Raw genomic sequence first — 15,707 nt, forward strand, 5'->3', positions numbered from 1 at the left:
TAATACAGCTATCTTACGGTTTTCTATGGCGAGGAACTCATTTCTGACATTATTTTTCCATTTTAACCAATGCAGTCGCTGTAATTAGCATAATTAGCATAATCAACCTAATGCACTAATTAACATATACATATAGATTTATTTGTCCATAAGTACCGTACTAAAACAGCCTGAAAACATAAACAATACAGCTATTCTATGGTATTATTCTATGAGGAATTCTTTTGTGAAATTATTTTTCCCGTTTAACAAATGTTATTGTTTTAATTAGCGCAATTAGCATGATGCGCTAATTATCTTATGAGCAATATTTTACATATGAATATATATTCCTTTGTCATTTTATATCAAGAATGCCCGAAAACATGAATAGTACAGCTATCCGAGGATTTATTGTGACTAGGAATTCACTTATGACATTATTTTTACCTTTTTACCAATGTGATTTTTGTAATTAGCATAATGCACTAATTAACATATATGTGCAATATGTTTATGTATATGAATATATATAGATATATATATATAAATATATAAATATATAAATATATATATATATTTATATATATATATATATTCCCTTGTCATTCTATATTGAGAAAGCCTGAAAACATAAACAATTACAGTTATCCAATGGTTTTCTATGATGAAGAATTCTTTTGTGACATTATTTTCCCCGTTTAACAAATGTGATTGTGTAATTAGTGCAATCAGTATACTGCCCTAATTAACATAATTAACAATTGGATAACATATATATATATATATATATATATATATATATATATATATATATATATATATATAATTATATTCCTTTGTCATTTCATGTTAAAAAATGCCCGAAAACATGAATAATACAGCTATTTCATAGTTTTCTATGTCGAGGAATTCATTTACGTTATCGTATTTCACTTCAAACAATGTTAATGGTGTAATTAGCTTAATTGACAACGAAATATATGTATTACTGTATTTTAATTACCACTAACCATAGGATAGCTGTATTTATCATGTTTTCAGGCACACTTGATATAATCTAAACATAGAAAATATGAAAAAATGAAAATCCATAATTTATTATTCGAAATAGACATGAAATGAATATTACTCCGAAAATTTGCTTTGCCTAATTGATCGTGGGCCCGGCAGCCGCTGAGCAGGGCCAGATCGACGAAGCTCTATCCCTTTAATCGTTGAACGTCAAACAGGGTAGCAGCAACTCCCATCTTTTAACGTCTTTTGGTCTGACGCGGCCGGGGTTTGAACCCCCGACCTCCCGGTTGTGAGACGGACGCTCTACCAACTGAGCCAACACACTGGTCATAGGAATATATACTTGATAATTATTGCACATAGATGTTAATTAGTGCATTGGGCCAGTAATTCTAATTAAGTCATTGACATTGGTTAAAATGGAAAATTACTGTCATAAATGAATTCATCAACATAGAAAACATTAGAAGAGCTGTATTATATTATGTTTTAAGGCCGATGTAGACAGTACTTTGACACAGAAATCTATTTATTTCAAATATATATTAATTAGCGAATTATGCTGATTAAGCTAATTATAACAATAACATTGTTTAAAGGAAAAAGATAATGTCACAAAAGAATTCCTCATCATCGAAAAACTATAGGACAGCTGTATGCCTGTATTATTCATGTTTTCGGGAATTCTCACTCAGTATAAAATGACAAAGGAATATATATATTGCACATATATGATGATTAGCGCATTATGCTAATTATACTAATTACGACAATTACATTTGTAAAAAGGGGAAAAAATAATGTAAGAAATCAATTCCTCGTCATAGAAGACCATGGGATAGCTGTATTATTCATGTATTCGGGCATATTCAATATAAAATAACAAATGAATATATGTATTGCACATATAATTATGTTAATTAGCGCATTATGCTAATTATACTAATTACGACAATTACATTGCCAAAAAAGGGAAAAAATAATGTCAGAAATTAATTCCTCGTCATAGAAAACCATGGGTTAGCTGTTTTCTTTATATATTTGGCATTTTCGACATAAAATGACAAAGGAATGTATATATTGCACATATATGGTAATTAGCGCATTATGCTAATTTTGCTAATTACGACAATTACATTGGTAAGAAGGGAAAATAATGTAATAAATGAATTCCTCGCCATAGAAAACAAGCATAAGGTAGCTGTATAAATCATGTTTTCGGACATATTCGATATGAAATGACAAAGAAATATATATTCTATATGTATTACACATATAGGCCTACATGTATATGTGTTAATTGTTAATTAGTGCATTATACTAATTATGTTAATTATAGCAATTACATTGGTTAAAATTGAAAAATAATGTCATAAATGAATTCCTCGCTATAGAAAACCCTTAAAAAGATGCATTATCTACATATTGGGAATTTTTTGGATAGACATCCACAAATACGTATATATTACACTTATGCTAATTAGCTCATTATGCTAATGAGGGTGATTACGATAATTGCATGACTTAAATATTTGAATTATTGCTATAAATCGATTCATCGTCACAGGACCTCTTAGTAAAATGACATTATTTATGTTTTTAATCTTTCTGGTTTAAGAGAAGTCGCATATTACATATCGTAATATGCTAATTAGATGATTATGCTAATTAGGCTAATAAAAAAATGCTCAAGGTTGCCAAGGTGGCAACCAAGCTGAATTCACTTCAATACCCATCTAGAACGCAAATCAAGAAAAAAACCTTGTACTTAACAACTTTTCCAGGTATGAAAAATATCTACTGGACTAGTCCTTGGTAAAACTTTATTGTAGCAATAATACATGAAAAGTGCCATGTTGAAATTATAATTATAGCTTCGACTATATTGGTTCAGTATGAGTATTTTTTGTGTAAAAGGGGTAGTCTGTTGATATGAACTTTATAAAAATTTCCCCAGACTTGGTTACAATGATTTAAATAAGATAAAATTAAAATTCCTCTATGAAAGCTGCATGCACGCCTATTGTATACACCAACATTTTTTGCAATCTTTTAACAGATGACACCATCATGTTCACCCCAAATAGGCTTCTTATCAACAGTTCACCTAAGAATGTTAATGTAGACACCTCTTGAATTGTTTATGTCAATATTATATCTTTCTTACTTTAAAAACAAAAACATACATTAAGTATATATGTTCTTGAAGTATTTAATGTTAATTAATCATTGCATGATATTATGCTTATTTGAATATTGTTTTCCCCCAAAAAAATAAAAGTTAGATCATTATTTCTTACCGTGTACAGCAAGTTAACTTATCATAAGCATGATAAGGGAGGCATATCAAACGTATGAAAATGAAAATTTTGAAATAATCATGATTTCTTGTTTGCTTGGAATTTATATCTGCGTTCCACATGTTCAACATAATACAACATAATCAATTATTACACAGATTTTACATATATATACATTTTAGACACACGTATCATTTACAATCTCTTTCTGAATATAAAAAAGTATATGAAAAATATTATTTAACTGAATTTCAGAACGCAGGAGACCGTCGTGTATTAAACAGCAATTTTTTATGTGCTAGTCTTCGCGTGGAGGCACACTTGTTGATCAAATTTCCAAAGAGGGTCTGTGCGACGTGCCTGCATATGCAGACTACCCCGGTGCGGCGCTTGGCGCTAGCTTTGCGAATTGCAACACCAACGACTTTGTCGACTGGATTCACGATTGAACATCCACTGAGCCTTCTCCTTTGTGCTTCAAATACAGCAACGCTTCATGATGAATAGGATCAGGATAAAAGTAATGGATCTTTCTGCGAGAACTTTTGTATTTCAGGTACCGTATATAAAACCATGTTTAACGATTCTCTTTATCTATTTTCGGCAAGGTCAATGAATATTATGTAATTCTCTAAATCATAGTCCCATGTATTGCATTCGGTGTAGCTATGTAGTTTCAATTTCGATCTCAATTCAACAGGCGTGACTGACACTGAGCTGAGGCTGAGCGGGTAGACAGAAAATTTCGGAATGCTCCCGGGGACAGTTTCATGACGAGATGAGTGATATGTAAGAACGTCCTAGGACCATTCTTCCGAGACACATGTAATAAGGAAGATTTGCCAGCGCACAGCGCTTGCTTTCCATTTCACGAAGGCAATTTTGCCAGCTAAGGCTAAGCGAAAGTCTGCGACATTGTTTGATACTTTGATAATCAATAATTATTGGTATTATCCTGGTTTAAGCAAAAAGAAAGAAAATGATTGAAGGAGAGAAAGAACAAACAGAAAACGGACAGGAAGCAAAGAGAAATTTAAGAAAAGAAAGAATGAGATAAAAATTATAAAAAGAAGGAAAGTACACAAAGGAGAAAGGAAGAAAAAATGAGGACCCCTCGGTAGACCAGCAGCACCATGATTGATGCTGCTGAGTAGGGCCATCCTCCCGTTTTCTATTTACCAATCCATATGTATAATTTTATATGTATTATCTGTTTTTTAACGGAAATCAATTCAATAAAAAAAAGAAAGAAAGAATGAAGAACATAATGAAGACAGAAAGGAAGGAAACCTCGGTAATAATAAGAAATAAATATAGATAGAATGGAGGAGGGAATTCAGAAAAGATATAGGATGAAGAAAGAAGGATGGAAAAAAAGAGAAAAAGAAAGTATCAGGAAGGAAGATAAAGAATAGGGAAAGGAAAAGAAAAGGAATGAAAGAAAGAAAGAATGAAGTGAAGAGAGAGTGAAAGCAAGAAAAGATAAAAGTTGGAAAGAGGGAATGACAGAAAGAATGAAAAGAAAAAAGGAGAGGCAGGGAGCAAATAAAATTAAGGAAATTAGAAGAAGAAAAGTAAGAAAAGGAAGGAAGGAAAGAACAAAAAATGAACAGAAAGGATCAGGAAAGAGAGCTAGGAAAGATTTGAAATAAGATAGAACCCCAAAAAGGCAAGCAGGAGGATCTCTCTTCCCATTGTCTGTTTGCACTGATAACAAGAAGACTCAAAACAAAAGCTGAAACAACTACCTGGTAGATCGATCTCGTAATGAAAACTCAATAACTTGCTCCTCCGATTACATCACCAAATCATTATCTGAGAATCCATATATACACAACAAAAAAAGTAAGTCCCACTAAATCAAATTGCTGTAACTTTTGAACGGAATTAATTTGAGATATGATATTTCATATGTGGTTTTCTACACTCATTAAGCAAAAAAAGGGAAAATGAGATTGATCGGTTAAGTCATGCTTGAGTAATTAAAGATGACCAGTGAGCTAGAGGTTCACTGTTCGAAAATTTCCTAAGATATGATTATTGAGAAAAAATACTTCACCACTTTTATTTGTGATCTTGCTATCACCATAATCTGATATTTTGGGGGGTTTGTGTTTCTCAGTTATGAGTGAAACTCGAGATCTATTGGTCTGGTATATGAATTACATCACCTAAAATTGAGTTGGTATGTTTTTTAATACAATTAGATAATAAGTGTTTTTTTTTCAAAATGAGAAATGTACTTAAGTCTTATGATTAAAGATGTTTTATTTTTCCTCTTATCAGATGATTAAAGGAAGTTCACCTTGACAAAAGTTGAATTGTAAACATAGCAGAAAATCTATTGTTGAAGGTTTGAGGAAAATCCATCAAACATTTTAAAGTTATTAAAATTTCATTGTATTTTTTTGTCATGACACATGATCAGCTTTCCATAGTAAAATAACAATGAAATGTCATTTCCTCAAATCAATAGACAAATTATTTCACAACCACTTCTGGAGGAAAAAGATGTTATCAGCCATTGTGAACCATTAACGATCTTGAAATATTTAACCTGTTTAACCATGAAAGATATTTCTCTGAATCAATTAAACTTACCGGTAATCAAAAAGTAAATGCAGTTTTGCTTGACAGCTTCCAGAATCTCCTGCAAATCACTTTAAAAATACCCTTTACTCCTCATAATGTACATCCAAGTTTAATTTCATCTTCTAGCTACGCTGCAGAGCCATCTGAAGATTGCAGAAGAAGAAGCTTTTATAAATGAAAATTAAGGCATTTTACATCATATAACATATGGGGCAGATGCTGTTATATGACATGAACAATCACAAACTTTTAATAACTTTCTTAATCTTTGATGAATTTTTCTTACACCAGCACCAATATATTCAAATATTCTTCTGATGTATTTACTACAAACTTTTCTTTAGGGGGAAATTCTTTAAGTCCTAAACTATCATTTGTTTTTATACACCACAGAGGATGTTATTCGGAAAGAGAGGTCTGTCTCGATCTCAAACATCACCTATCTGTCACCGCCTCTGCTCCTCCCAAGCAAATGAAGGAGGGTCTTCTTTCATGAGCAATCTCCTTCTAGTCATACCAGTAGCCGCCTTTGGTCTCGGAACGTGGCAAGTGCAGAGACGTAAATGGAAGCTAGGACTCATCAAGGATCTGCAAGAGAGGTCTAATGCCCCTCCCGTACCCTTGCCTCTAGAGTGAGTTCTTGATTACCCTTGTTGGATGTGCTGGAAAAAGGTGGTTCAATTTCCTGCTCCCCAATTTTCAGATGAGCCAGTGGTATTGCCCAGTGCATGTATCTTTTGCATCTAAAGATCTTTGTTAAATATTTGCTTTTGCACTATGAAATATCCTATGGAGGGCTTAAAGATTTTAAAAGGGGGGGGGGGGGGGGGGGGAGTGAAGTGAATCCCATCTATACAAATACAAGCCACCCAAGGGTGATAGCCATCTCTATGATCAGGCCCCGTAACACAAAAGGTTAAATTTTTAATTGCCGATTTGAAAGAACAATTCTGATTGGTTCCCTGTCAGTCTACTGAGCAAAATTCACATGCAAATATGATCTTGATAGGCCATTTCTTTTAGCGATTAAATACTACCCTTTGTGTTAATGGCCCAGGTGGTCCTTTATGGACAAGTTCCTCTCAATGAAAAATGTGCAGTGATTTTGATTTGAATTCATTTTTCTACTCTCGTTTTCTTTTACAATTCATATACATGTAATGATACCTACATGATAAACAAAGAATAATTGAATTACATATATTAAGTTGAAAAAGTGAACATGTCTAGAAAAATAACAGAAGTATTCAATGAATACAAGTAAGTACAATAAGTTGGAAAATATGTTTCTGCAAAAAAAAAACAACAGTGGTGGAATCTAAATTAAATCAGTTTTTGTATTTACTAGGTCCCTAAAAAATGTTAATGGTACAATGATAATTTTATTGTTGTTTATATTGATATAAAATACAGAAAATACCTGTACCTTTTAATGGCAAAAATATGTGTTCTCACTCTGTATTGCTGGTTGCTAAAGTTGGTTGGCCTGTATTTTTCCCCCTTTAGTTCCACAGAATTGAATGAACTTGAGTACAGGAGGGTCAGTGTCCGAGGGTCGTTTGACCATAGTAGAGAGATGTACATTCTACCAAGGAGTCTATTGAAAGCAGATGAGGGCGGTCATTCTGGTAGTCTGATGGGTAGTGGAGATACTGGTGTCCATGTCGTCACCCCATTCCACTGCTCAGACCTAGGGTAAGAAGGGCATTTCTTTTCAATTGGTCTTATTCTCTAATATCACATGGGCTAAGTCCATCAGGTTTAATCAGCAACTGGTCTAACACTCATTTGGTCTAAATGTCTTATAATCTAATGTCCAGATGGTCTAATTTCACACCGTCTTTTTATTTTGCTCTTTTATATATGAAAATTTGGTTCATGAATAGTTAATTTAATCATGTAGACAATAAAGTAGTATTGACCAAGTAGATATGATACGAAATGAATAGCCTAACTGGAAATTAGATGAACTGGCAATTGGGCTAAATTTTAATTGAACCTGGCATTTACACAAAGCCCTATTAAAGACCATTTATCTTGTCTGATGGGAGTCCCTTCATTATCAATGCAATGTTGACTTAATAGTCTTTGTCTTATTTATGTTTAATTAATGACTTTTTTTGTTCTTTCTTTGATTTCAGTGTTGATATTCTTGTGAATAGAGGATGGGTTACAAGGAAAAACCAGGATCCACAGAAAAGACTAGCTGGGCAGGTAAAAGTGTTTGGACAATTTTATTTTTATTTCATTTTTTGAATTGATTTTACATGTAAATACATATAAAATATAAAATAAACTTTGAAAAAAAAGGATATCTAGAGATATCATTGCAACAGCAAAAAAATCAATACGCGCAGATAATAGACAGACTCTAGCTTCACTGCATTAAAATCATAAAGCATTGTCTTAGAGTATTGGGAAGTACATTTATGTGTAATGCCACCTTTTTCATTTTTATTCCAGTAATGAGAGATTTCTTTCACATTTTTTTACTGGTAATATTTTCATGATCTTTCATTTTTTTTCTCTCTTTTTGTTCAAACTTTAAAAGCTTTTAATATCTGTGATTTGATGTGAATGTTTATTCTTTCATGAGATAAATTTGAAGTGTGCCTTGTGTCATATAGCCATCAAATGATTTCTTATTCATGCAATCAATTTTTTAGTCATTCAACGTATTTGGATCATAGCATTTACATGTAGATCATTTGATTTCTCATTCATGTGTATTATTTAGTATTTTCTGTTAATGCCCCATAATGTAATATAGATTTCATAGTTGTATTTCTTTAAGTTTTTATGTTATGCAGGTCCCTCATGTAAGAAACTACTCTGCTACAATAAAGCAAAATGAGCAAGTGAATAAAAGAATTGGTGATTTTTTAAAAATATAAATACATTATCTGTGTTAACTTAGGTAAATCTAATCTTTGCTCTTTTTATCCTATGCAGCAAACCGGTGAAGTTGACTTGGTGGGTTGTGTTAGATTGACAGAAAAGGTAAGAATCTCATTTCTGAAACCCATTTCAGAGATGTTATTGAGTATATCAAACGGTTAGATACATGTAAATGTACTTTTTTTATAAGAAACATTGGAGTTACATTAACAGTTTACAATTCACATTTACCCTAAATAGAACTGGACAGGGCAACTTCTTTTTTTTTGTTTAATTTTTAAGTATTATTTCATTTGACCCGTCCAGTGACATCAACGTTTACAAACAGCGATGAAATACTATACAATCATAAACTGATAAATACATGTAACTTCATATACAGGACATCAAGGTACCAGTTGAATCGCATCAGATAGCTCATTAACATATACATAATACATATTTTGAGTATTGATGACCAGGGGGTGGGAGAAGATGACCCCCCCCCCCCTCCTGAACTTGGTATTCATCTAATGTATGTGACATGACAAATTTTTGCACACACATTCTTAACAACCTTACAATATCAGCTACAAACCTACATGAGAAAAGAAAGGATCTGCCTGAAAGGTTGTAGGATCTGGATGAATTACATATCAAATTTTTTTCGGGCCTACCATATTCTAATCATCTGTATAATAATAGTAATTTTAAACTTTAAAAGGGTTTCCAGCATTCTTTTATCATTTTCTCATAATATACAATGATAAGCACAATAATCATGAAAGTTCAAATCATGTCATCCAGTTTCTGAGTTGAAGTAAGCTAGGAGATATCCCCACCCCCCCCCCCCAGCCATTGTAGAGGAATTTCAAATTTCAAAATTTCAAATCCATCCATGAGAGGGTCATTCTTCCTCCATTCTCCTGCAACGTTATCGTGGTCCTTCTGGTCGGCAATACCAATATGCTTCACTTTTTTTCGTAGTCCCGCCAGGTTATGCAAGCAGAGGCGAGCATGCACAATCTCTATCATTGTCTCTTGTGTTAAGAGCATGGTTGCCAGCAGTCACCATGTGCAATGAGCAAGAATCCTGAAGGCATTCTCTCCAATTACTCGGCCTCTGGATAGGCTGTAATTGTGTACTCTCACTTACTTTGACATGTTTTTCTTGGAGAATGGCTTCACGATGTCTGTTTTCAAAGTGAAAGTGTCATCTGCTGCTATGTAGAATGGCTTCATGATGTATGTTTTAAGAGTGAAAGCGTTATCTGTTGTTGTGTAGAAGGACACTAATGTGTCGTCATTTGGTAGTGGCTCAGGATCTGGCAGACCCAAACCTCTGTCGGTTGCTTCTTCAGTTTAACTGCTGTCAAAGTCTTACGTGCATCCCCAACTGATACATTGCTGTCTACTTTTGCCCAGATGAACTTTTAGTCAGCATCGACCAAGGCTAACAGAATTAAGAAATGAAACCCTTTGTAGATGTAGTACAATGATCCACCATCAGGACTCTGGATGGTGATTGTATTTCCTTTCCAAAGCACCACACTCTTGACGATGACCAAGGAGAACCGTACATTAGAGAGTAGTAACTGTCCCTTGCTGCCAGATATCTCAACTATAATGCCAACTTGATTCCCGCTGATAGAGATTCTATGTTCTTTCAATTCTTGGGCCTGATCGAGCATTTGCTCGTGTAGCTTCCAAGCTCTGGAAAAGCTTACCCTGGAAGTTAGAAAAGCACCATCCGTAAACAACTTCAAATCAAAGCTCAAAACATATGTATTTGATAACAAGCATTTGAGGAGTCCCATTAAAGGGGAATCCAGCCTTGGCCATAAAATGTTGTGTTGGGAAGAAGAAAAATAAATTAAACAGAATGGCGAAAGTTTGAAAGAAATCGGACAAGCGATAAGAAAGATATAGCTGCTTGAAAATTGAGATCACTAATAGTATGTAGATTTCAAATTGGCAACTGGGTAAGTAAATTATGACTAGGGGCAAGGACAACTTTCCCATAGGCCATGTATGTAGATTTCAAATTGGCAACTGGGTAAGTAAATTATGACTAGGGGCAAGGACAACTTTCCCATAGGCCATGTACTTTATTATCAGGGATTTGTGGTTTTCTCCTAAGTACCTATTCCCCTGGGGCAGTAATCTAAATATAATCCTGGTAGTATATTGTTTTATGTCCTCATGAAAGAAAAATATAATTTGAAATAAAACTTTTGGGAAAAATGACATTTTAGCCATAATATGTATCGGAGTACATGGAAGAGTAGTCCTTGCCTTACATCACTATGACATCCCATATGCGGCCAATTTGAAGTCTCCATGGGTATAGTGATTACCAATATTTACAACTTTTAAAAATTCATAACTTTCTTGTTGTTTGTCCAATATTGTTCAAACTTTCACCTATTAACTTGTCTGATTTTTCTTTTTCTTATAAAAACAAGTCTTTGTTTGGGTTGGATTCCCCTTTAAGCGCAGTAGAATGTGGACTTTATGGAATAGTTTCTGTGCTCTATTCTGTGCTCAATACCTGTCAGGATTTGTATACTACATTTTGTGTTCCATGCGTAAGATATAATTGCTGAAGCCTGTCGAATCTTAATTCTACAGTTCTTTCATTAGCCATGCATATTGTCCTAGGTGTGGTGTTCATGCAAGCCATTGATTAATGAACCCACATTTGTCTCTTCATTCACACTTTTTTTTGAGACAGATGTAGCATTAACCCTAGGATTTCTTTTCCTGTTGTAGAGTGGCCAGGACACATCCTATTAATAACATTAACTATTCTTGAAACCCTGTTCACACTACAGCTCTACAAACAATATCTCCTTTTACCAGTCTTTTCACCAATCATTTCGATGGCGTGGGTTCGAATCCCACCGCTGCCACCAATTTGTAGAGTGGCCAGAGCAGTAGGCAAAGGGCATGGTTCTATAAACTTACAGAGACATGAAGTGGACAAACTTACTCGATGATTGCCTGTGATGAACTGCCTTTCAGCTGAATAACTTTGAACCTCAGGGGTGTATTTAGCATAAGATATTTACCTGCTTGATTTATATATATAACAAAGATAAATAATGAATATTCAAATAGCAAAGATAGCAAGTAAAAGAAATACATAAATATACATGGCATATGAATAGCTGCTATTCAATATTAATGAACTTAAGTTCATGACAGAGAGAACCAATCAGAGAATAAGAACTGTTCACACTGCAGCTCTACACTATTTTCTGCAAGTTTGGTATTTGCAACTAGGATACTGTTTGAAATTTAATTTGGGGGGCATTTCTCAACTTGAGAGCTGATCAGCTTCAATCTTATCTCTTCGACTATGGTGATGCAGTGAGATGATGTTGAAATCTCCCCCCTCCCTAGATGGAAATCATGTGGGTCCTTGATCATGTATTAACCTTTAATGTGCCGCGTATGTCTGGTTAACTATCTTGATGATCTGTGATGGTCCTTGATGTGAAAAAGATGTCACAGACTGCCAAGGACACTCATGGCGTCTAAACAGTTGTTCCAGGCAGCCACATGGACCTACACGGCAGCTACACAGACCATCTCATATTGCTCTACCAATATGGCAGTCCACGAATGAAGCCATTTGTTGCCTCCCAAAACTACCATGTTGCCACCCAGGCATTCATGGGCCTCAATAGACCTCCAAGGATGCCTGAGCTGTCCCCATGGAGCTCTCCCTGGACCACCCTGGATCAGGTGCAAGCAGGACCTGCGTCTATATATGACTTAGACTTTATTAATAATAATAATTCCTCAGCTCCTTTGACTCATTCTGAGTGAGAAAGTTTGCTGTAATGATATTCAATTTGAATTCTTGTTTTTTTCTTCCTGCCTACAGAGGGCGCCATTCATGCCTAACAACGATGAAGTGAAGAACAGATGGCATTATCGTGATCTTGAAGCCATGTCGAGAGTTGCCAATACGCTACCTATAATGATCGATGCTGATTCAGGTGAGAACAAATTAGAATCCTGCTTCATGGAGACTTGTTATTGTAGCAAAAGCCAAATTTCTATAACAAATTTACCATCAGCCAGTCAGAAAGAAGGATTTCAGTAGCTTTTAACTGTTATTGAAAATGTATTATGACAAGTTTTATGAAATGGGTCCCTGCCCTGGGCGTTGTGGCGTGCGCCAGTAATCCAAGCTGTGGGGAAGTTACAAATTGATGCAGAGGTTCGAAGTTCGAGCCCTGGTCACATCTTTCGGATGGTGACGTTAAAGGTCGGTCCCAGACGTAAATAATCATATCTGATTGATACTTTTTTTTTTTTTAACAAGTGCACACCTAGTTACAAATAATGCGTAAAGCATTTCCATTTATTTGAATGCAGGATAAAAGAGCACAGGTATCGTAGCCGGGGATCGAACCCTGGACTTTCCATGTATAGCCAGGCGCCTTAGACCACTCGGCCACGGCACCTTCACACGTCTGACAAAACTCAAATACACACACACCTTTTATCTGTTACAAAGGCATAAAATTATGTTACATTGTAATTACATTTTACTTCTTTAATTATTCAAACTGGGGTTTTGGTATCATAGAGGTAGAACTATGTTTTCCCCAACTGTGTTTTCAGCTTGTGGAATAATGCTTTTTTTTAGGTGGGGGGGGCTTTCAAATACTGATATGTTATACTAATGATATGTTGTATGACTGTTTTTTTTCTCGAATGAGTGTTCAAGCTAGCACAAAATGTTTGATGGTCCAATAGAAGGACAAATAAGGATTGGGGGAGGGCTGTTTTACTGATATCATGTTAAACTAGTACCAATTTATTTGGTTTTTATTTACCCAGGGTAACCCCGTCAGTGGAATAAGTACTGTTCTTCTTGGGGCGCTGCAGACAAGTAAAAACAAAAATATACATACTGTACAAACATGTATGTAAGAAGTACAAACATTGAACAAATCAATAATAATATATTTGTCAAGAGAATTATACATTTATGTTATGTGATGTTTTTTTTTCTTCTACAGCTAGCACAGTGCCTGGTGGACCTATAGGAGGACAGACAAGAATCAGTCTTAGGAACGAACACATGCAGTATATATTGACATGGTAATATGTTGTTTGATTATGCTAAAACATTCAGTTCATATGATACAAATTATTTGTTTTCCAAAATTTGGTCATATATGATTTCATACCAGCAGAGCTTGTAATTGATTTTTGTGTACTTTACTCATTAGAATCATTTGTTCTGTTTATACCTTGGTCACATTTGTTCTACGGCGGCCGTACGGCGGGTAAAAAACAGCCGTTTTAACATTTTTGTGCCAGCTAAATATAGGTGGTTTGAATAAAAATGAATAAAACGGCTGTTTTCGACTCGCCGTACGGCCGCCGTAGAGCAAATGTGACCATGGTATTACTAGTATAATGTAAATGATTGTGTATCTACAAGTATGTGTTTTATGTTATGCATGGCCTCTATGTAAATGTCAAATTAATGAATTAAATGAAAAATAAATATATAAATAATTGTTTGTTAATAAATAATTGTTTGTTAATAAATAAATGAATAAATAAATGATAAATAAATAAATAAATAAAGTTGATGGGATGAAAATACCTTGAAACTCCAAAGCTGCTGAATCGCAAGGTATTACTGTAGAAGTGCAACATCACAAAAATTTCCCTCTCCTCATATTGCCATTTCCTCACATGAAAATCCTGAAGTCTTAAGGAATAAGAAATATTGAATTTAAATGTGGCCATCCAATTATAATGGAAAAACTAGATCATTCAAAAAATATAGAAGATAAAGCTGAGGTTTGACTAGGTATATTAGTAATACTACATGCCAACAACATTCCTTGAAGACAGACACATGAATTATGTATTTTATTGTATTCATTGTATCTTATTTGATATTTATGTAAGTGAGCTTATACTGTTCTTCTTCAGACTACTTGATGGGTACATAAACATTTATTGCAATTAAACCAGTTGGAAATTGATTTTTTTTAAATGGTGTATTGATATCTCATTGTATCTTGTGTTTCATTGTTATCTACAGGTACAGTTTGTCCCTCTTCACAAGTCTGATGTGGTACTATGGTGTCTACAAAAAGCGAATTGTCGCACCGAGGATATAGATTCAACATTGAAGGGCTTGCGTCAACTCGTCATGATGAAGGAATTTCCCTTTGGTGACCATCCCAATTGCATTGCTGCTCTCAAAATTCCCCTCGTACAAACGCTGTTACTGAGGCAGTTTCTCAACAAATAGCTGTGCTCCCGAGGGCTTATTTTGAGGGCTGCAACATGAAATCACATTGCTGAGATTGCTGATTGGTACAACTGTGCATTGTCTCAATTGATGCAGTCTAGTTAGGAATTCTTGATGAACTCATGGTCGCACGGAACCAAAGGGTCCAAGTATCTGTTCCTATCAGGTATTAAGCTGACTACACACTCTTGAGAGTTTATATTGCTACTATGTATGCAATTTTTCTGGACAGGCATGAAAAAAGTTAATTATGCAGGATTAATTTTCTATTGACTGGGAGTCAATCATGGGAAGAACCATCCTACTGTTCACAAATTGCTTTTGGTAAAATCTGGACCCGTGTGCTGGATACCAAGTTGCCATGGAAACTGTAAGTTTTATTCTTTTGGAAATCATGGCATTTGATATGTCTGTATGGATGAGACCTATTAAACAATCGCTCATTTGCAGGGATCACTAAAAAGTCTATTGTTCATGTTGATTGCTTTCAATTTCATCATTAGATGAAATTCTCAAGCTTTAGTTTCTATTTATATGACTGTAAGAGATATGACTGGAATTCTTTGCCGATACCTACTGAACATTCAAGAGTCTAATGAAGGCATATAGTATCAGTTCATATGTTTGTACTCCAAATGTATATCATC

At 34.5% G+C, this 15,707-nt stretch overlaps 1 protein-coding gene across 1 annotated transcript; it reads left to right on the forward strand.

Annotated features, from left to right (window-relative positions):
• The first annotated feature begins 3,676 nt into the window (after positions 1-3,676).
• Positions 3,677-15,289, forward strand: LOC121428765 (surfeit locus protein 1-like). Its single transcript, XM_041625583.1, has 8 exons — positions 3,677-3,852; positions 6,282-6,520; positions 7,395-7,583; positions 8,030-8,102; positions 8,841-8,888; positions 12,658-12,772; positions 13,805-13,886; positions 14,848-15,289. Exons 1-8 carry the CDS (start codon positions 3,793-3,795, stop codon positions 14,924-14,926), a joined length of 885 nt encoding a protein of 294 aa, XP_041481517.1. The 5' UTR covers positions 3,677-3,792; the 3' UTR covers positions 14,927-15,289.
• The last annotated feature ends 418 nt before the right edge of the window (positions 15,290-15,707 follow it).

The sequence above is a fragment of the Lytechinus variegatus genome, chromosome 15 (assembly GCF_018143015.1).
Source record: "Lytechinus variegatus isolate NC3 chromosome 15, Lvar_3.0, whole genome shotgun sequence".
Taxonomy (NCBI): domain Eukaryota; kingdom Metazoa; phylum Echinodermata; class Echinoidea; order Temnopleuroida; family Toxopneustidae; genus Lytechinus; species Lytechinus variegatus.